Raw genomic sequence first — 20,743 nt, 5'->3', positions numbered from 1 at the left:
CTTATTACTCTCTGCATTGCATTCTGTTTGCTCATCTTAATCCATCTCAATAGAAAATTGGCATTAAAATAACCCACAATGATACACCTGGAAAGAGATGGGGCTGTTAGACTGGATCTGAGGTGGGCAGTAGTTGTCACTGCCTCTGACAGCACCCCTCCACCCAAAGCTGTAACTGATGCATTATACACAGTGCAAAAATCTGCTCCTCCTACCCCATACTATCATAACTTCTCCAGTTCAGAGGGCTGATGGAAAATGGCTTGCTAAAGAGCTGCATCAGAGATGGAATGCATGAGGTCATCTCTGGCCAGAGGGCTGTGCTCTTCAAAGTTCCTCTTTTTCCTCCTCATTACAAATGCAGGCACTTCTTTGGCTGTTCATGAAGGGTCGGCAGCCCAGAGTCCAGACAGTGTTAAACACTGTATCTGCTACAGATTCACAAGCTGTCAGGAGGGAAAAGAACAGGCATGTCAGCAGTGGTCTCACACTTTCATTGCTAGTTAAAATAGTGCCAGGACTGGCCTCAAACCAGTGTGGATTGTGTGGGGTACTGCAATATCTTTGTGTACAGTTTGTGTACAGTTCTATTTCTCGCTGTCGGCTGGATTTAGGAGCCATTTTGTTCCCAGTGTTGCTGCAGTCCAGTCTCTAACAGCTGTGCTCTCTCTTAGAGAGACTTTCCTTTTGTTTTTTCTTGTTGAAAGTGCGTTATGCTCTTTGTGTATGGCGACATAACAAGTAAGCTTCTCAAAAGATCTCTGCATCAACTCTTCCCTACTTCTCAGCCCCTCCATTTGACCATGGCCTTGTCTAAACTAAGCTTTTACCCCCAGGCTGTTTCTCACATGGCTATATCACCCTTACAGTGGGAGCAATAGCGTAAACCAGCTGCCAGTGGTCATCAGCATCTGACATGGGTGTTATCTAGACCTGCTCTGAGCAGAGCCAGATGACACAGTAGTTAAAATGTCAAACAGCCTGGAGTTAGGGTTGCCAGTTTTGGTTGGACGTATTCCTGGAGGTTTCATCACATGACATAATCTTTTAGATTAATATTTAATTCCTGGAGACTCCAGGACAATCCTGCAGGGTTGGCAACTCTAGCAAGAGGCTCACTATTGAACTCCCCAGCCAGGTAGATAAATGAGTTAATACTAAACTCCACAGGGTGGTCATTTTCCCTGATGGGCTGAAGGCAATAAAATCAGTTCAGACATAGACTTGGTAATAGTCCTACCCCATGGCCTTCTCTCTCTAGTCCCCTCTCAGCTCCTCTGGCCATTTCTCTGCAGTTCTGCCACTGTAACTCCTGCCACCTGGGACAGCCTTCCTGATCCCCTCTGCCCTCCTTGTTACTTCAGAGCTCCCCAGACAATCTCTTCTCTTGTTTTACTTAATTGGGTTGGGGATCTGAGTATAAAATGTATAGGACCGTGTATGTGTGTGCGCGCGCATATATAAAAATATGAGAGAGAGAAACATTCCCTGCCTTTGAGCACTTAAAATCTAAGTCAGACACAAGAGGAGACACAGGGCAACAGTTCAGAAGTGGGGATGACTCATTGAAGAGGTGGATTGCAAGAAGGGGTGTGAAAGAGATGGTGGCTGACAGGTGAGAAAAGGGAGATTGTTCCAGGGAAGCTTAATAGAAGGCACAAGCTGAGACTGGGAGGAGAGCTAGAGTATGTCTACACATGGAGTTATTCACCAGTAACTGTTGTGCTTTAAATTCACATCCTAATCTGCGTTGTCTTTCAAGTGTAGACAAGACCACAGGTTCAGCTGTGCTTGTGCAACCCCTAGTGCAGTCAAGTAAAGCACTGGTGGAGCTTATCCCTGCTTGAAACCAGGCTAAACTGTCTTGGTGCAAATTGTGGCTGATTGGGGTTTACCCAGGCTGCAGTTGTGCAGCTACGCTGGCTGTTGGCAACCAATGGCTGTAATCAAGGAAAATTCCTAGTGTAGACTAGGCTAAATCCATTGAAGTCAATGGGAGTCTTTCTATTCACTTCATTGGGCTTTGAATCGGGCATATAGGGAGGAGTAGTAATGTGAACTGATTGAGAGTAAAGATGACACAGAGTGGCTGGCCCTTTAAGTGAAGTAGCCCTGCTCCCCTTATGAGTAGGCAGGTTAACCCAGGTTGCCTCTAATGAGGGGCAGGGCAATACCCCAGTTCAAGGAGAAGAGGAGAGCTGCAGAGAGGCAGCCCTTAGAAAGGGACTGTGAGAGGAGCCTAGGGAAGGTCCTGAAGAGAGCAGTGAGCTCCTGTAGTGATTATCCGGGAGGGGAGGATATCATTTTGGTTGACTGCTTTTATTTTATGAAGAAACCCTGAGGACTTGTGCCCAGGAAAAGGGAGCTGAGCACCTGAAGAACCTGGCACAGAACAGAAGGGGATGACTAGGACTTTAAGTGGAGACATTGAGGGTCTGCTTTAAGACTGGGCGGAGTTATTCTAAATATTAACAAGCATGCAACAGAGGCGCTTGCTATGTTTAAAAGCTGTCAGTGGAGTAACTTCTGAGGCCCTTGAGGGAAGGGTGTAGACATGGCCTTTCCTGGCCACACTCAGCCAGCAGAGGGCGTTCAAACGGAAATCTCTGATAAAGGGCTATCAAAACCAACAAAAGCAGAGTTGTAGGTAGGGTTTGTGTTGACCCTTGAAGATAAGAAGGAGCTTGTGGGGGGTTAATGCACCTCAGCAATAAGATCCTCAGGCCTCTGACTCTCGATTTGTTCTCTTTAACTTGTTGCTGTGCCTGTCTTTGGTACTTCTCTACAAATGTTTAATCATCCTAATGAGACAGAAAACCAATGGAGGGAGGCACTGTTTTTCAAGTCTGCAATAGCAGCACTGGAGTGTGAACTTCCCCATTCATCTTAATTAGGTGTTAGGTTTGGAAAACAAATTAGTGACCCCTTAACGGCCTCATTGCTGGCTGACTGCACATGGGGACCCAGGCAGGGAAGCTGCATACCATTTGTGAGAAATGCTGGGATATGCAAGAGGAACACTTTTAAGGAGCACATCATGGGTTAGACTCTCTCTAAGAGGGTTCAATGTTGTATAAATACTGTTTTATGCCCAAATAAATTTGTTAGTCTCTAAGGTGCCACAAGGACGACTCGTTGTTTTTGCTTATGCAGACTAACACGGCTACCACTCTGAAACTTGTTTTAAAGGACTGTCCTTCAGTTGGCAGGCCTAACTTTTGACGTCTTGTACCCTGCCATTGTACACATTACACTGCTCTCTTTATTAATAATAATAATTAATAATAAAATGTCTAGATTGTAAATCATCAGTGTTTAAAAGTAAGGGCCATGGAAGCATTGAAATCCTGTGTGTTGGCTTTCTCTGGGATTTGCTGCAGGCGATTTCCCAGTTGAGAGTGTGGGATTTTTACCACTGTTGTAGCCCTTGTCTGGGGGATCAGTGAAAACAGGAAATGTAACTTTTTGATATGGGATTTTTGATCCAAGAAATCACCAACCAGCAGCTTGTTTCCACAAGAATCAGAAGGCAGCACTAGGCATATTTGGGGCATGTACTTCAGATGGCAACAGACAAGCCCCCACCTCCCCCTTGAAGCTGTTAAGGGGATACTAACAGGTGTGAGGAAACCAGGATACCCAAGAGAAACTTTATTCTGCCCTCCCTGCTAAGGGGGGTTCTTAATCTATCTCAATCCCATAGACCAAATGGAAACAGCAGCAGCAAATGATAGAAGAATGGAAGAGAGTGTTTTTCCATGCTGTGCTCCAACATTGGTGTGGGAAGGATGTACTAATAATAACTGACCTGAGATCTGGAATCTAGAGTTAGCCCTGTCACCCTTGACCATGTTCCTTTCAAAATTCTTGATGAGTAGTGCCCATTAATGGCAGTGGGTGTGTCACTGGCAGAACCCAACACGCAAGACAAAAGGGTTAAAACAGGCTTTTCAGAGGACAGGTCTACACTATGGACTTACCCCTGACACAGCTATGCTGGGAGGTGAAGAAGTATGATCTCTGATACAGGTGTGGCAGTAAAAGCCCCGACTGTAGACCGTTATACTGACAAAACTGCACTTTTACGAGCATAGCTTGTTTCATGTGGCAAGGGGCTGGAATAAGCTATGCTGCCAAACCAGCATCCACGTTCAGAGTGCTTGGCCAGTACAGTATATCTATATAGCTACACTGCCAAAGTGCTGCTAAGGTAGACCTGGGCTCAGTCACTAGGGAAAATGAACAAAAGATAGGCAGAGGTATTAACACCTGTGCTAATAAATTTGGATCTGCACAGTCATTAACCTTTTGTTTTGGTGGGGGGGAATTCTCCCATCTCTCCCTCCCCATTAACTCCCTTAATCACTCAGAACTTCACATCTAGTGACCTCTGACTGAGGAGTGCTATTCACAACAACTTCTGAGCTACTCATGGAGCTAGGGATTGTGAAAGTGTCGGTTGCAAGCACAGGTCCCCACGGCAGGGCTGGCCTTACCATGAGGCGAACTGAGGCAGCTCTGCCTCAGGTGCCAGACTGGGGGGGGGGGGCACCACTAGGACCCAGAGTGTCGAAAATTGTCTGCTGCTGATGCATATGTAATCTCTCTGCTCTAGATGCACAGAGATGGTGGAGTGCTGTGCTGGAGGAAGGAGGGCACAAGAGACATAACAGGCAGGCAGGAGAAAAGGTGAGAGGGAATAACAGAAAGCAGTAGAGCTGCAGAAAGGAGGAGCAGCCTCTTATGTACCTCTCTAGCACCCCCAGGAGCCTGGACTGGTTAACACCAGCTTCTCAAGGAGCTTCCTGTTTCCTGCTGCTTCCCTGAACCCACTTGAGGAGAACAGGCAGTCAACTGAAGTAGTAGGAGCCAATTAGGCCCTTAAGACACTGATATATTCCCTCACTCAGGCCCTGCTACCAGCCTGCTTATTTGTCCCCTTCAACTGAGTGTTGAGAGCCACTATAGCTGGCACAGAACAGCAGTCATGAGTGAAAGAAGAAAACGCCCCTCTGGGGCAGCATTCAGAGAAAGAAAGAAAGCAAAGGAAGCTTTTCTATCTAAGCAGGAAGGAGCTCTCCTGAGATGCATAGACACAAATGTTCATGGTGAGCCTTCCGGCCCCAGTGAGGATGTGAGTGGTGAGGAGATGCCTGATCTTCCAGTTAGTCAGAGTGCAGGTGACCTGGCAGCTACTGCAGCATTCATATCTCCATCTCCAATGGATGTAACCATGCACATTCTTGAAGAAAAGTGTACATCAGAGAAGAGTGTGGTGGAGGTGCAAGAACCAGCTGCTGCTGAGTTTAGTTCCTTAAGTCTAGATGATCCAGGACTGTGGACCCACTTGAGCAGTAGCCTGAGGGACTTCCTTGTGCTGCATGGGCCACAGCAAGTGAAAAACTTCGTTTCCCAAAGACAATGAAAATACAAGTTTCCATCCAACACGTTACTGGCGTGAAATCCCCAATGGTGACAAAGTGGAGAGGCCATGGCTTATGTACTCAAAAACCCAGAATGCTGCATACTGTTTTTGTTGCAAACTCTTTCAGTCTAATGTTCCAGCCACATTGGGTTCTACAGGAACAAAGGACTGGAAAAATCTGGCTAGAAATCTGGCATGCCATGAGAAGGCAGCAAATCACCAGAGAGCATTCCATAGGTGGAAAGAGCTTGAGATGAGACTAAAGTTAACAGCCACCATAGATGATCAGCATCAAGAGAAGATTGCCTCAGAGTCTCTTTACTGGCAAAATGTTCTGAAAAGGCTCATTGCCATTGTGAGAATGCTTGCTACCCAAAATCTAGCACTGCTTGGCACTTCAGATCAGCTGTACGTGCCAAACAATGGAAACGTCCTTAAAACTGTGGAGCTGATGGCTGAGTTTGATGCTGTACTCCAGGAGCATCTAAGAAGAGTCACCACCCAAGAAATGAACACACCACCACCACCACGGAAAAACCATTCAAAATGAGATCATACAGTTACTGGCAACAAAAGTCAAACAGAAGATTGTGGCAGATCTAAAGTCAGCAAGATATTACTCTGTTATTCTGGACTGCACACCTGACATCAGCCATACGGAACAAATGACTTTAATGGTGCGTTTTTCACTAGGTTCTGTTGTTGTTACAAATGTCCCTGCAATCAGGGCTGGCTCCAGCTTTTTTGCCGCCCCAAGCGGCAAAGCGGAAAGGGGAGAGGAGGGGGAAAAAATAAAAAAGATAAAGCCGATCGGCGGCACTTTGGCGGCAGCTCAGAGGAAGAGAGGGCCTGAGGGACCCGCCGCTGAATTGCTGCCGAAAAGCCGGACGTGCCACCCCTAGCACCTGCTTCCTTCGCTGGTGCCTGGAGCCGGCCATGCCTGCAATCGTGACTGTCAGAGAGCATTTTCTAGAATTTATTGACATTGATGATACTACAGGAGCTGGTATGACAAATGTGCTTTTTAAAAAGCTGGAAGATACGGGAATTGCGATAGCTGACATGAGAGGTCAGGGCTACGATAATGGTGCCAACATGAGAGGAAAGAACAGAGGAGTGCAGACATGGATCCGAGCATTAAACCCTTGAGCTTATTTTGTCCCATGCAGTTCTCATTCATTGAACTTGGTGGTCGGTGATGCAGCATCAGCTTCTAGTGAGGCTAAGGAATTTTTTAATGTAATTCAAAGCATCTATGTATTTTTCTCCATCAACTCATCAGTGGCAAATTTTGAAGCAACATCTGGGAACATCCTCTCTGACACTGAAACCACTGAGTGCCACACGATGGGAAAGTCGAGTGGAGGCGATAAAGCCTATCAAACACCAAATTGGGAAGATAGATGATGCCATAGTTGCCATGATGGAGGATAATGCTATGACAGGAACTGTTCATGGGAGAACAGTGGCAGAGGGAAATGGAATCACCAGAAACATACATAACTTCAAATTTCTGTGAGGCATAGTGTTGTGGCATGACATACTGTTTGAAATAAATGTTGTAAGCAAGAGACTCCGAGGTGTTGACCTTGATATATCTGGACCAATGGAATGACTGGACAAAGCAAAGTCATACCTACAGTCTTACTGGTCAGATGAGGGATTTCAAAACATTCTGAAGAGTGCACAGAAGTTGGCAGAGGAACTTCACAGTGCAGCTATTTTCCCACCCATTCAAGAATACAAGAGTCACTGAGGAAGAAGACATTTTGATTACGAGGCACGGGATAATCCCATGTGAGACCCCCCAAACAACAATTCAAGTTGAATTCTTTAACCAGGTGCTAGATTGTGCAATACAGTCAGTTGAAGAACATTTCATGTAGCTCAAGGAACACAGCAGTATATTTGGGATGTAGTATGATATTCCCAAACTCCTCGCTATATCTGAAGAAGACCTACCCCAGCAATGCAGGGCACTAGAGACAGCGTTGACACATGATGACATGCGCGATATTGATGCGAGTGATTTAGGTGATGAACTGAAAGCCCTTTCAAGATACATTTCAGTAGGATCTGAAAGGCTGTTCTGGAATATATGTGCACAAATAAGATGACCACCCTCTTTCCAAATGCTTTTGTTGCTCTGCACATACTTCTAACACTTCCTGTAACAGTTGCCAGGGGAGAAAGCAGCTTCTCCAAGCTGAAGTTAATAAAAACACATCTACGCTCCATAATGACACAGGAGAGGCTGATTGGCCTTGCAACCATCTCAATAGAGCATGAGCTGGCCCACACTGTGGACCTTCAGAAAGCAGTTCAAATCTTTGCAACCAAGAAGGCACGGAAAGCACCACTTTGATCATTCAAACAGATAAAAATGCCAGTGTTTACTATGCAGAGAAGAAAAGTTACATTTGCTGTTCAGGCGTTTGAAAGTTAAGTGTTACTTAAAATTTTTGAACAAGGCATTTTAAGTTGTTAGTTCTCCTTTATTGGGGTAGGTAGCAGAGCAGTACCATGAGAGGAGTAGAACAGGAAGAAGGCAGAATTGAGACCTTTCAAAGTTTTGGCCCAAGCCAGGGGGAATGGGGGCATCATTTGAGCTCCCCGCCTCAGGTGCCAAAATGTTGTGGGCCAGCCCTGCCCCAGGGGCAGAGATTGCTGCTTGCATCATAGTCCACAAGGGGAAGCAAGGGGTCTAGCATGCTACACTGTAACTCAGCCACTAAGCAGTCCAAATCTATGCCCAGAATGGGTGTTTCTCCGCTCATCTCTTTGCATCTCAGCTCCAGGAGTGCCCCTTCCTGCCCACTGATCCAACCAGATTTGCCAATTTTCCTTTTGTTCATTAATCTGACACAGGGTTACCCCAATCGTAGGAGCACTAACCCCTGCCAAATCCTTACACTCCTTCCAATCCTCTTTCCAAACTGCCCCATTTGTCTTTCTTTCCCATTTTTGACTTTGATCCTGCTAGCAAGCTGCCCTCTGCTTAGGCCAGTCTCACTCCTTGTGTTCCAAGCACTCTCCTCCAAATCAGTTTTCAACCCACATTTGTGATGCCTTCTAATGCTGAGCTCCCTTCATGGGGGCTTCGCTCATTCCTGGACTCAAACTGCTGTCTCACTATCTTTCTGAATTCGATTTAAAAAAAAAAAAAAAAAAGCAACAATAATTTGTTTAACCACAAAGGATACTTAGTCCTATATAAATCTGTCTCTGTGTTTTTAATATGCCTTTGGCTGAAGTATCTAAGCACTACAGAGAAAGGAAGGTTCACATTGATTCTGCCAAAGAAAACCAAATTCTCTCTTCACCTCATCTTTGTCTATAACCCATGCATGTTTGTTTTTATGTGGTTGTTTTCTGGTGCCAGGGAGCTCTACAGCATGGATACCCTCCACTCAGAGTACTTTGTCTGCAGCCCACAGGAATTTCATCTCTATAACCATGAACTGCAGGGCTGCCCAGAGGGGGGGGCAAGTGGGGCAATTTGCCCCGGGCCCCACAGGGGCCCCCACGAGAATATAGTATTCTATAGTATTGCAACTTTTTTTTATGGAAGGGGCCCCCAAAATTGCTTTGCCCCAGGCCCCCTGAATCCTCTGGGCAGCCCTGATGAACTTCAGTGTCCATACCTGTCGCACGTATGCCTTGTTGGGTGGTGGAGGGAGAAGTTGTCACCAAGACATGTAGGTCTCAGATATTAATTGCCTCACAGCTCAGGATTGGCACCTCAAACTGGATCCAGAATTGGATCAGGAACCAGTGCAGTTCTTTGTTGAAATGTGCCCTATCAATTCATTTCACTTAGCAGCTGGGCTTCAGTATAATGAATTGTGGCTTCCGTGTGGCCTTTGCCAACAGTCCCAAGTAAGGTGAACTGCAGAAGTCCAGCCTGGATATGTTGAAGGGATGCGACACTGTGGCTGGATCCGCATCAGAGAGGAAAGGATGCAGTCTCTGGGCTAACTGAAGATGAACAAAGGCATTTCTGGCCACTGTCACTATTGGGTGCCCAAGTAGTGCAATTAACCCAACAGGACCATTAGACTGTCCATTGCCTTGACTATCAGATACACACTCACAATAGAGGGGAAGTCACAATTACTTATTGCTCCTCAAATTGTCCCTGCTCTGTTGATATTGCCTGTACTGTATTAAAGTTCCAGGAGCTGATGCCTGGCTAAATTTGCAGCTGTTTTTCTATTAAATATTTCTACTTTTGGTCACCTCCTGAAATTCACAAAAATGGTCATATCAGCCTCAAAATTTGTAGGCTACTTCTGAGACAGGGTTCAAATTTCTCTACCAAATTTGAACAAAATCAGACAAAGGGTTCAGGAACAGATACCCTAAAAACAGTCATTCATGAGAGCTCAGGATTTTAATTTTGTTATTTTGCTAAAAAAAAAAAAAAAAAAACCTGACATGGAGGTAGCAAGAACCTAATGTACTGGACTTCTTAGCAGTGAATGATGACAGCACCGGTGTTTCGTAGTTTAGTCACACTTCAAAAGTTGTTAATCTTTTGATTAAGAACATTTATTAAGGAAATTTGGTTTCAGCAAACAATCTTAAGGTCTTTGGCAGTCACTCTCAGAAGCATATTCTGGACAACTGCACTAGAAAAGTCTGGGGAACATTAATATGGGGACTGTGAACACCTGCCATGTGGCACTACCACAAAGGAGGCCCAGTGATATGAAGAGGCGCACTCCGAGGTATTTCAGGAGCAGGTGCTGAAGCATAGTGCTTCCCTCCCTTCCCAATTCAATGAGCCTCCTGTGGCTAGCACGCTAGGGATATATCTACACTACAGCAGCACAGCTATGGTGGTGCTGTGGCACTGTAGTTTAGGTCCTGTGTCAATGGAAGGGGTTTTCCAATGTAGTTAATCCATCTCTCTGAGAGGTCGTAGCTAGGTTGATGGAAGAGTTGTTGTTTTTTCCCATCAACCTAGCTGTGTCTACAGTAGAAGTTAGGTTGACCTAACTATGTTGCATGGGGCATGACATTTTTTCACAGCCCTGAGTGATGTAGCTAGGTCCATCTAATTTCCAATGTAGCCCAGGCCTCCCCTCTCATAAGCAGGGCCGGCTCTAGGTTTTTTGCTGCCCCAAGCAAAAAAAATTTTGGCTGTCCCCGCCCCCCCCCCCACCCCACTGCACCTTCCTGCCGCCCCAGCCCTGGGTCACTGGTAACTCGCTCCCAGGGCAGGTCATTCAGCAGGAATTTTGGATGTGCACAGAACACAGACAGGATTGGTTCCCATATGGTTACAGAACTGCAGTAAAGTGGAACAATTTTCAGCTTGTGTGATTGAAGGCTATCTGGATGCATATTATAAGACTGTCCTACATAAAGTTGAGGTGCCTTTATTATTCTTTTGTTCCATTCTTTGCTTCTAGGGGGAATTTGCCAATGCAATATCACTGTCTTCCTTTTAAACAAATAAAACTAAAACTTAATAATAATAAATAAAAAAAAGCAATGGATGTTGAAAATAGCAATTCCAGTCCTAATAACCCCAGGGCTGGGGGTGCAGGTGGGGGCCAGAGCTGGGGCAGCAGGGGGTGTGGGCGGGGGAGAGTCCAGGGCTGGGACAACACAGGGGTGCGGGGGGAGCCCAGGGCTGAGGTGGGGGGGCGGCAAAAAACCTAGAGCTGGCTCTGTTCCTACCATTTACAGCAAGCTGCAGCATGAGGTTTCAGTTCTACACTCCTTCCCCCTCCCTTTCCTGTTAATTGAGACCAAGGGAATGCTGGGAAATGTAGTTCTTTCCCTGCTCCAGGGCTGGCTCTATAGGCAGGGAGCTAACCAAGGAACTACAGCTCCCAGGGCTCCCTGTTGGTTCTCAGCTCTCATGCTGGATTCTTGCACCCCTGCAAATTTGCTTTGCTGGTGCCTAGAGCCGGCCCTGCTCATAAGCCACATGAGGTTTGCTGGCAGGAGAAGGAGGAAAGCTGCATGTACTGTGTTTCTAATTTAAACTCCACCATTCTAGGAAGGTGCTATATGCACTCAAGCCACTGAGATGTGCCTGTAACGGTCACTTGATTTGTGAAGGAATCTGTATTTAGCTTCAGCCAACCTCTGTTTCTCAGACATTGGGGCAGCTGGGAGATGATTTTTGTCTCCATTTCAGGATCAAGAGAAGCTGGGTGGATGTTGGCATCTCAGTGACACTACCCTCTATGGTATCTCATTCTCCCTGTCCCCTCCCCCACAGTGGCTTTACTTGGATGTAAACATTAATAAAAAAGAGGTGGCAGCCCATATGGCAAGCTTCAGCTCAACCCAAATCAAGAATGGTTGAGAGAGTTCGAATCTTGAAATTGGGGCTTATAAACGTAACATGTTAATAAGAACCTTTTGTCATAAAGTTAAATACCGTGGAAAAATTAACCCCTTTCTAAAACATTAGCACTGAGACTTTTAAATCTGGCTAAGGGATTTGGACACCCAATTCTCATTGGAAAGTAATAAGAACTGATCATCTCCATAAGTGGCTCTGAAAATCCCACCCTAAGGTAAAAATGAATGGCTTGTAGCGGTTTTATTTTTAAAATAATAATAAACTTCAAACATAAAAGCACGTTGGGTAATTGTCTGGGACAGGTCTGCTTTAGAGAGGAGGGAGGCAATGTTCAAGCAAAAGTTAGGGCTAGCTCAGCCTTTTGATCTAAGTGTATTTCACATGTGATTGCCGCTCAGCTGTGGCAGTGCTATGTCCTATTGCAGTCACAGCAGAAACCTGCTGCCGTGTTGTAGGAAAAGGACTTCCTGCTACCGCTCCTCTGGGAAATGGGGCTGGAGCCACCTGCCTCCCACAAGAGTGGCCTGGGTGCAAAACTCACCTTCAACCTTGGAGACAAAACCAAGGCTCCGTTTGAGGTCTGAGCAGATGGAGTGGAGGCACCATCGGAACTTAGCATCACAGCGGTATTTGTTGGCTCCGCAGGTGTCGTAACAAACATCCAGCTGGTTACAGCACTTAGTCATGGCAGGGATGCCTAAATCCAACTGGAGGCAGAGGAAGAGAAAGGAAAGATAGCATTGCTCAGGCATTGTAATTAGGCTTGGTCTACACTTGCCCCCCAAGTCGAAGTAAGGTACGCAAATTCAGCTACGTGAATAACGTAGCTGAATTCGACATACCTTACTTCGAACTTACCGCGGTTCAGACGCGGTCCACACACGGCAGGCAGGCTCCCCGTCGACTCCGCGGTACTCCTCTCGTTGAGCTGGAGTACCGCAGTTGACGGCGAGCACTTCCTGGTTCGATTTATCGCGTCCAGACCAGACGCGATAAATCGAACTCGGAACTTCGATCCCCAGCCGCCGAACTAGCGCGGCAGTGTAGACCAGCCCTTAGTGAAGGGTCTATCCTCCTCTTCAACGGTGGTGATGCCCCTCTTTCCCCAAACCACCAAATGCTGCTCCTTGACCCAAAGCTTCTGCTACAATTCCAGTGTTAATGCCATAGTTGTAACAAACAGAGCTGTAAGTTCAAGAACAACTACACTTTGGATTTTTGGTTTATACTCTTGCATTAGTGAGTGTGTAATAGGCATGAGAGTTATACATGGGCCTGTTCATATCAAGGTGGGAATGAAGTCCTTATTTTCTAAATTGCTTATTAGAAACTGTTTCTCTTCCACATCCCCGATGTAGGGGTCTAGTTTCCTCTCCTTACTTCTAACACTCATGAATGCACAAGATGACAGAAGCCTCTAGAGAGGTTTGTGGTGATGTCCAGTTTAAGGAACTAATATAACTTCAAAAATAGCCCACAAGGGATTTTTTTTAACAGAATCTTAATTGGTGCAGACCCTGGTGGGAACAGAAATAGGCTAATTAGCCAGGCCAGCTCTTAGAGGCTCTTCAAGGAACCATTCTCATGGTATAGATTAACTTTGATTTCATTAATTGCTTTAAAAATAACCAAGATACAAAGCCTGGAAATGAGTTGAATTTAGTACTCAATATTGAGGAGGGGAGCTGTAGAAAGGGACCAAAGGGCTGCTTAGTGGGAGATTTATGAGAGCAAACACCAATTCACACCTGGAAATAGGCTTTGCAGGGAACACCAGGCATTGCCATTTATCTCTAAGCTTTGAGTAATTGAACTGCCTTGCACTGAATGTTCCCTAGTGATGGACCCAGTTAAAAGTGCATGATACTTATCTGGGTTTCCATTAAGTGGCTTCTATTGCACCAACACTCCGTAGCTAACCCACGGATTGCCACGTACCTTCTGAACTGCTTCCGTGATGCAATCATTTGCTTCTCCTGCATTTATCTGCTAGGTAGACTTTATCCTCCAATAAATACTAAGACAATTGGAGTTTTGTATCATGCATCCACACATGTAATTCCCATTGACAGGATTATTCATCCACCGCAAGCAGCAGCCACCAACATTTGGGAGCTGATCGCTCTGCTGGTTAGCAAATCAGATAGTAAATTAAATGGTTACTTAAAGTTACATTTTCCTTCCCTTGCCATCGCAGACAGCCATCTCCTTGGCAAACACAGGCAGACAATTTAGTACTGTAATATATGACTGACTATCACAGCAATCTTTGGAAAGGTGAGGATACCACTCAGAGCTGGCTGCAGCCAGGAAAAAAATACAATAGTTATCATACCAATAGCACATGTCCTAGCTAGACCACGTTCTTAACTATTTTTTTAAGCTGATTATTCCGGTTAGTGAATTATTTCATGGGGGAACTAAGTGTTAGCAGCAGTACATACACTTTCTGGTACCTTGAGACCAAGGAAGTAGGAGCTGCAGCCATTGGGCTCTTGTGGCTTGTAGTTCGGTCTGGGCATTGGAGCCTTCCCTTGAAAAACAGAGAAATGTGAAAAGTTAGGGGTAAGAGATTGCAGGGGTGTCGAACTTAGAGGTAAGCACATGTTCTTTGCTTTTGGTTTTCCAAAGGCAAAGAAACATTGTACGACGAGGGTCTTAAATACAGCCTCCTATAGGCATCCTAGCTCCACTGAACAGACAGAGGACCATCACCCACCTAATCTCTTGCTTTAAGAGAGGCATAAACTGCTTCTTTCAGATCAAGTGAAAGACAGTCCAACGCTCCCTGAGGACCTGGTTGTACCTCCCACAATCACTAATCCTTTACGAAGGGCTATGTCATTGCTGGATTCCAGTGTTTACAACCTGGTCCAGTCCTCCTCCTGGACAGTTACCAGTCTGTTGTAAATGGACCTAAACATGAATCCCATGTGTCTCTAAATCAATTGGGTCTGGGCTGAGTCTAGTTACTATTCCTAGCTCTGGGTCTCCAGGTCACATTCCCAGGCTCAGGCCTCTTGCCTGAGTCCTTCTCAGGGACACAGGACTCTGCATTCCAGCTGCCTCAGACCTCCTGAGCCCCCCAATCTCTTCCACATGTTCCACCTGGGCTATATTCAAGTAGTAAAGAGAGGGGATATCCACTTCTGTGTAAATGTTGGTAATAGAGCACTCCACAATGGAGTTAAAATTTCACCTGCTGCTTATTTCTTTCATCAGAGACTTGGGACAGCGCTGGGCCCCCTAGCATTGGATACTCAAGCCCTGGGCACGTTAGATTACGCTGCCCATTTTTACACAGACCCATTCAGCACTGCGCTGGAAATCATAACTTCTAGAGCTCTTAAGTGTTAAAATGGGTCCCTTGGAACAACTCTGAAAAAGAGGCAATGCCATGCAAAATGCTGCAAATCCTGCTTGCCTGCCCATCCACAGAGCCTGGCATCTGAAATTGGGGGAAACTGTCCAGAGAATTTTTACTTTTAGCCCACTTTTGCTTGAATGCCTGAGAGTATGGCTCTTCATTTTTCACCATTGACTTCCCTAAAGAAATACCTTACTCTCCCTCCCAATATTTTTCAGCAAACAACCACATAACCATAACACCTACCCACCCCCCTTTTGGGTTATATGTTCCCAGTCCTCCACAATACAGCCCTCTGCTGGTGAGAAATCCGCTAAGAACTACATCAGCTGGCAGCCAGGAGAAGGGAGATTCCAACTGCAGACAGCATGAAACTCTCTCATCGGCATAAGATGGATATGACCATTACCAGTAAGTCCTGACCTTCATTTCGGCAATACAGACTATTAGCAGCATTATTAGGCTGAAAAAAGAGCAGCAGGCAGAGTTTGTAACAGTTGCCCTGGGAAGAAGAGACCAGATCTTTAATTCCTGATGTAGTTGCAGATGACTGCCCTAGGTCAAGGGATTCTGCATTTATTCTTCCTGTGAACAAATTCATTTTATCTCAGGTTTTGGATTTTCCCCCAGCTTGCAGCTTCAAATGCCTGAACTGGGGGAGAAAGCATGGACAAATACTATAGGCCTGCATGGATCATCAAAAACCTCCGGGCTGTGCTGCCAATATTTCAACAAGGGACTTTGCTAATTTCCCCTTTAGCCTGTGACTAATCACTTGTCCCAGGGGAACACATGCTAGCAGAGAGGAGAGTGAAGGAATCTACTTGTTTGTTTAAATGGGAAAACAAATACTTTCTCATGACTACAAACAAGGAGGGAGGTTACATCATGTAGCAAACATACATCTGCTCTTCTTGCTGGATTTGTTCCTGACAAATAAATAGAGTTAGTTATTGGTAGTACAGCAAATATCCAGTGTGAATTCTTGAATGGGAGGTATGGATGTTTTAGTGCCAAAACCTCATAGGGCACCTGTGGGTAGAGAAGGCTGGGGTGTTGTAAATAACTACCGTTTGGTCCATTCCAAAGCCAAAATTTTGCTCTTTGGAAATCTTTCTGAGTCAGTGGTTTAGGTCAGTGGTCTCCAAACATTTTTGATCGCGCACCCCTATCAGTAAAAAGATTTTGAGCACCCCCTGCCGTGCCAGCTCTACCATTTTTGCCGAAGCAAAAAAAAAAAAAAAAAAGCCGTTCGGACTTCTGCCCGAACTGCGGAAGCAAAAAAAAAGACTTTGGAGACCAGTGTTTTAGGTAATCCTGGCAGACAGAGGGGGAACCTCTCAGGCAAGGATCTCACTGCAATCTTTCCTTTGCAGTGGAGGCAGAATTTTTAACAAGGGGCTCCTAGGGTCTCCCTCCAGCACTTCTGTGATTCATCTTCTAGAGGAGGCATAAAAGACCTTAACAAGGGAATGTCTTCTCTCCGCCTCACAGGGCATCCTGAGCCTTTATCGAAGCTAACAATCGTTTACCCTTAACATAACTTAAATGTAGATCATTATTTTAACAAGAAATATGCTCCCCATGCATTTGAGCTGCTTTCTGTTCTGTGAGCACCTGATTCTCATTTCACTTACCATGGTATCTCCATTTATGTCAAAGGGTTTTCTTCTGATTCTCCTGTGTGAGGGGAATTAGGCCCATTGTTATGCAGGATCAGGTCCTAAACTGCTTTCCTACTATTTGAAACTCCTCTTGAAGTAGTTAGGACTCTTGGGTACACACACACACTACAGGACTGGAACCATAAGGCTTTGTGAAACCTAATCTGAATATAACTGTCTTCTGTTCCAGTACATTTAAACACTTGCCTGGATAGTGGCAGTTACAGCTGTCACCTGTCACACAAGAGCTCTCTTTATGGTTCATCAGATCCACAGGTTGCCCCTGTCACAAAGCCCTGGCCTCAGCTTGTTGGCAGTTTGCCTGCCAGATTCTCTTCCCCCTACAGCCTTAGAGGTAAGACCTTCCTTGTGACACATCTCCTATGTTCTTCAGCATAAGTAGGGCAACTGAGTTCCCAGAGGTCTGTTGTAGTCTAAAATGTCGGTTGGTGAAAGCATCCTTGACTACATCCAAGAAGCTTTCCCCTAAATTCTGTCTCAAAGACAAACTGACTTGTACCTTTAAAAAAAAAAAAAAAAATGCCTAAGACACAGAAACTGTCTGGAACAGTCTGAGTGTTAAAGGTTCTTGTAATAGTGACAACAGATCTTATTTACCTTCCAGTTCTCTCGCTCCCTCCTCCCCTCATTATTACTAATCTTAGAACTAAGAACTGCTGAATAATTAAACTCTGATGGCTGCAGAGATTGCTGCAGCCTGCTTGGTCTGCTGCTTGTGTGAGTCATTTAGAAACTCCACCTACCAAGCTGATAGATTTGTACAGCTAGAGCCAGAAAGACCCCTTACTCCTTGTGACTGCAAAGGCTTGGCTGTCTAACCAAACTGGGGTGGGCGGGAAAGGAAGCTTCCTTGCGGAAGATGCTGATTCTGAAAGTTCCCCTGGATTATGAGGGGCACACCAGAGTTACATCTGTCCTACACTGACCTGCTGTTCCTCTGACCTCAGAATGGCTGGATCTAAGCGTATAAACTTGACACGTGTTAAAGAAGCAAACAGCATCACTGCGTTATACAAAGTCCTTTCTTACTTAGTGTTTTGGGCCCAAAGTGTGCTAGGGGTTGGTCCCTTATTCTGGGGTGTCTGTGTCCCCTCTGCTGAAGAGTTGTCCCCTGCTTTGGAGCCCTAGGTGACTGAGAACTGTGGTGTGTTAAGACAAGACACCAATGTTCTCTTCTCTCCCGTTATTCCCCAGTAGCAAAAAAGTCCAAAGGAGTCTTTACCCTTTAGGGAAGCCCTTAATCTTCAGTGAGGGGCAAATTGTCCCTTGATGTCTATATACCAGGCTTAGTTATCAACACAGGGTTGAATTCTACCCTCCCACGGTTAGTTTCTGACTTGCTGACTCAGTGTTAGACACAGAGTTCCCCTTTGTTTTAAGGAATTCTCTATCAATGTAAGTGTCATGAACAGAATCCATCATAGCTCAGGGGAAAGGCTGTAAGTTTAAAAACAAGCAAAGGGGAGTTTGAAAGGAAAAAGATCAGGGAAAAAACCCCACCAAAAATTCTGATGGGTAAGCGGAGAGTTAAAGAGGCAGCGCCAAAACTCCATTAGTATCAATTTAGAAAGTTAATGGAGTGTGGACAGTGCTGGGAGAACAACATGCAGAATTCAGTCAGAAGTCCTAGAAACAGATACAAAATGTACAAGATTTGTCTCTCCAGAGAATATCTGTTGCATTTGCCCTTCCCATCTTCTGTCTCAAACCCAAAACTGATAACAGTTCTTACTGGTAAGATATTGGCTAGGCCTGAAATAGGTGTACCAATTCACAGGACAGCTGCCTGAACCCACAGGGCCCTATGGAAAGGAAAGAAGCCACTTACCATATCTACATCTGTACTGACAAACCCCATTTTTTCCTCCTAGCAGCTCTAAAAAAGAGTCAAAATAGCCATTAACGGTTTCAAAGCCATCTCTGATGGTCCCAATGCCCCAGTCTGCTGAGGCTGATTCTTCTGGGGCAGCTTGGTTGACTGAGTTGTCTGGGGTTACTTCTTCATCGCATCTTCCTAGACTCAGGGCCAGGCACAGAACTACTGTCTTGACAACCGGCTTCATCCTGCACTCAGACCAAACAAATCCAGGCTCCTGAAACTCTAATGCACAGGCATGTAGTGAGGTGGAAATGGGGCTGGGTTGTTTCGAGTCCAGGGCATGTATACTCCCCTCTCTGATGGACTTTAAACACTGCTGTGGTAACCAAAGTGAGGTCACAGCAATTAGAGAGTGCAAAGGTCAGACAAAGTGGAGATTCGGTCCAAGTTCAGCTCATAAAACAGGAGAGTGGAGGACAGTTGTGTAATACTTTGAAATGGTTCAGGCACCTCAGCATGGGGCATTTAGCCAGTATTTGGATGGGGCAGGAGGGACTGTCCCTGTCAGAGCATGCGATCAGACCATGCTTATTTTCATCAGTGGATTGGTAGCTAGTCATGAGGTCAGTGAAACACCCCTTCAGCTAGTGCATTAGACAGATGGCTACAAAACCTTTCCTGGGTTTTTGTTTTTTTAAATCTTCCCCTTTCTTTGGAATTAGGGTGGGGATTTGTGTAGCCTCCTCTAGACTTTCTATGCTAAGACAGTGGGGCAAGTGCCTGATCAACAAGTATGTCCCTGCTGGAGGTTTTTGTGGTCAGGTAGACCAGGGACTGGGCCTTCCATGAGGCCAAATTTTGCAATCAGGGCATCTTCCACAGCACCCTGGTTCTAACACTCTTGTAAAGCTACTTTACCTTAATGACCACCTACTTTCAGCATACTAATAGATGACCATTCTCCTTATGCTTTTGCTGGGACTCCTGCAGTGGCTGATGTAGCAGTAGTCTGACCAACTCTACACTGGGGGGGATGATTCCTGAGGATCTCTTAGGGTGTCTGACATAAAATAGTCCTGGGGCACCTGTGAATCTTTATTATAAAGATGATATAATATACTGTCAGCCTTGCTTGCTTAAATATAACAGACCATCAATAAGTGACCCATAATATACATATAACTTGTGGCACTTAAAACTGTACGTGCTAGGAGCTCCATTCCACAGCATTGTTCCTCCTGGTTCTGAGATGGAGCCAGTTTAATGCATTCATCTGGCCTCCATATCAGTTTAAGCTTTTGCAGAAATTAAACTCATCTAGCCCCTCTGGTTACCAAAAAAAAAAACCCTCCCTAATATGACCCAGTGGAGTGCTGTCTTCCTGAGTCTGCAAGCAGCCTGATGTGTTAGTGATCCCACTAATCTCAGTGGGGTATTAAATGCCATGGGCCAGATTTTTTAACAGCTCAGCTCCCCCATAGGCACTGAAAGAAGTGGCTTCTTTACAAGCCTCACTGCTAGTTTAAATTTTCTTTATATGATATAATAGAGAACCTCAGTAACCTTTCACTATGGTCTGAGTCTACAAATCTTTCACAAATAGTCATTGCTCTCAAAAAGCAGTAGCATCAGTGGGCATTCGACTGTGAGTAAAGTTCCATTGAGATAAGGGTTGTAGGACTGGGTTATTTGTTCACTCTGTGTTTCAAGACATTCCTAAATGGCTTGAACTACTGCTGACAAATGAAAAATGACCATTCTCCTTGCTGTTTTGCTGTATGCTTCAGGATGTGTTATCAGTAAATGTTGATACAATGAAAACCAGGTTCAAGTCATCACATTTCTCTTCTACTGTATAGAGCAATTCAAGTATCTGAATAATCTTTCTGCACAAAGTACTAGACTCTTTCCCTCCCCCCTCCTTGCTCACAGCCCTTCTGAAAAGTCCTATAGAATTTACTATGCATGGAACGAATAGGAATAACTCTAAAAACCTATAGAAGCACTAGATGTCTGGTGCTGTGATGTTATGCCTAATAATACGCCTTTCAAAGATAGATCTGGAAATGACTCCACGGCATTCCTTCTAGGTACCAAACACTGGTTGGGAGGTAGGGAATGT

At 45.2% G+C, this 20,743-nt stretch overlaps 1 protein-coding gene across 1 annotated transcript; it reads right to left on the bottom strand.

Annotated features, from left to right (window-relative positions):
- Window positions 1-327: 327 nt before the first annotated feature.
- PLA2G12B (phospholipase A2 group XIIB) lies at window positions 328-18,865 on the bottom strand. The gene is made up of 4 exons (XM_065408688.1): window positions 18,631-18,865; window positions 14,195-14,283; window positions 12,292-12,457; window positions 328-446 (listed from the first exon to the last, which is right to left on the bottom strand). The coding sequence occupies exons 1-4, from the start codon at window positions 18,863-18,865 to the stop codon at window positions 328-330; spliced, it is 609 nt and encodes a 202-aa protein (XP_065264760.1).
- Window positions 18,866-20,743: the final 1,878 nt, after the last annotated feature.

This window comes from Emys orbicularis, chromosome 7 (genome assembly GCF_028017835.1).
Source record: "Emys orbicularis isolate rEmyOrb1 chromosome 7, rEmyOrb1.hap1, whole genome shotgun sequence".
NCBI lineage: Eukaryota > Metazoa > Chordata > Testudines > Emydidae > Emys > Emys orbicularis.
This window is presented reverse-complemented; position numbering and strand designations above follow the sequence as displayed.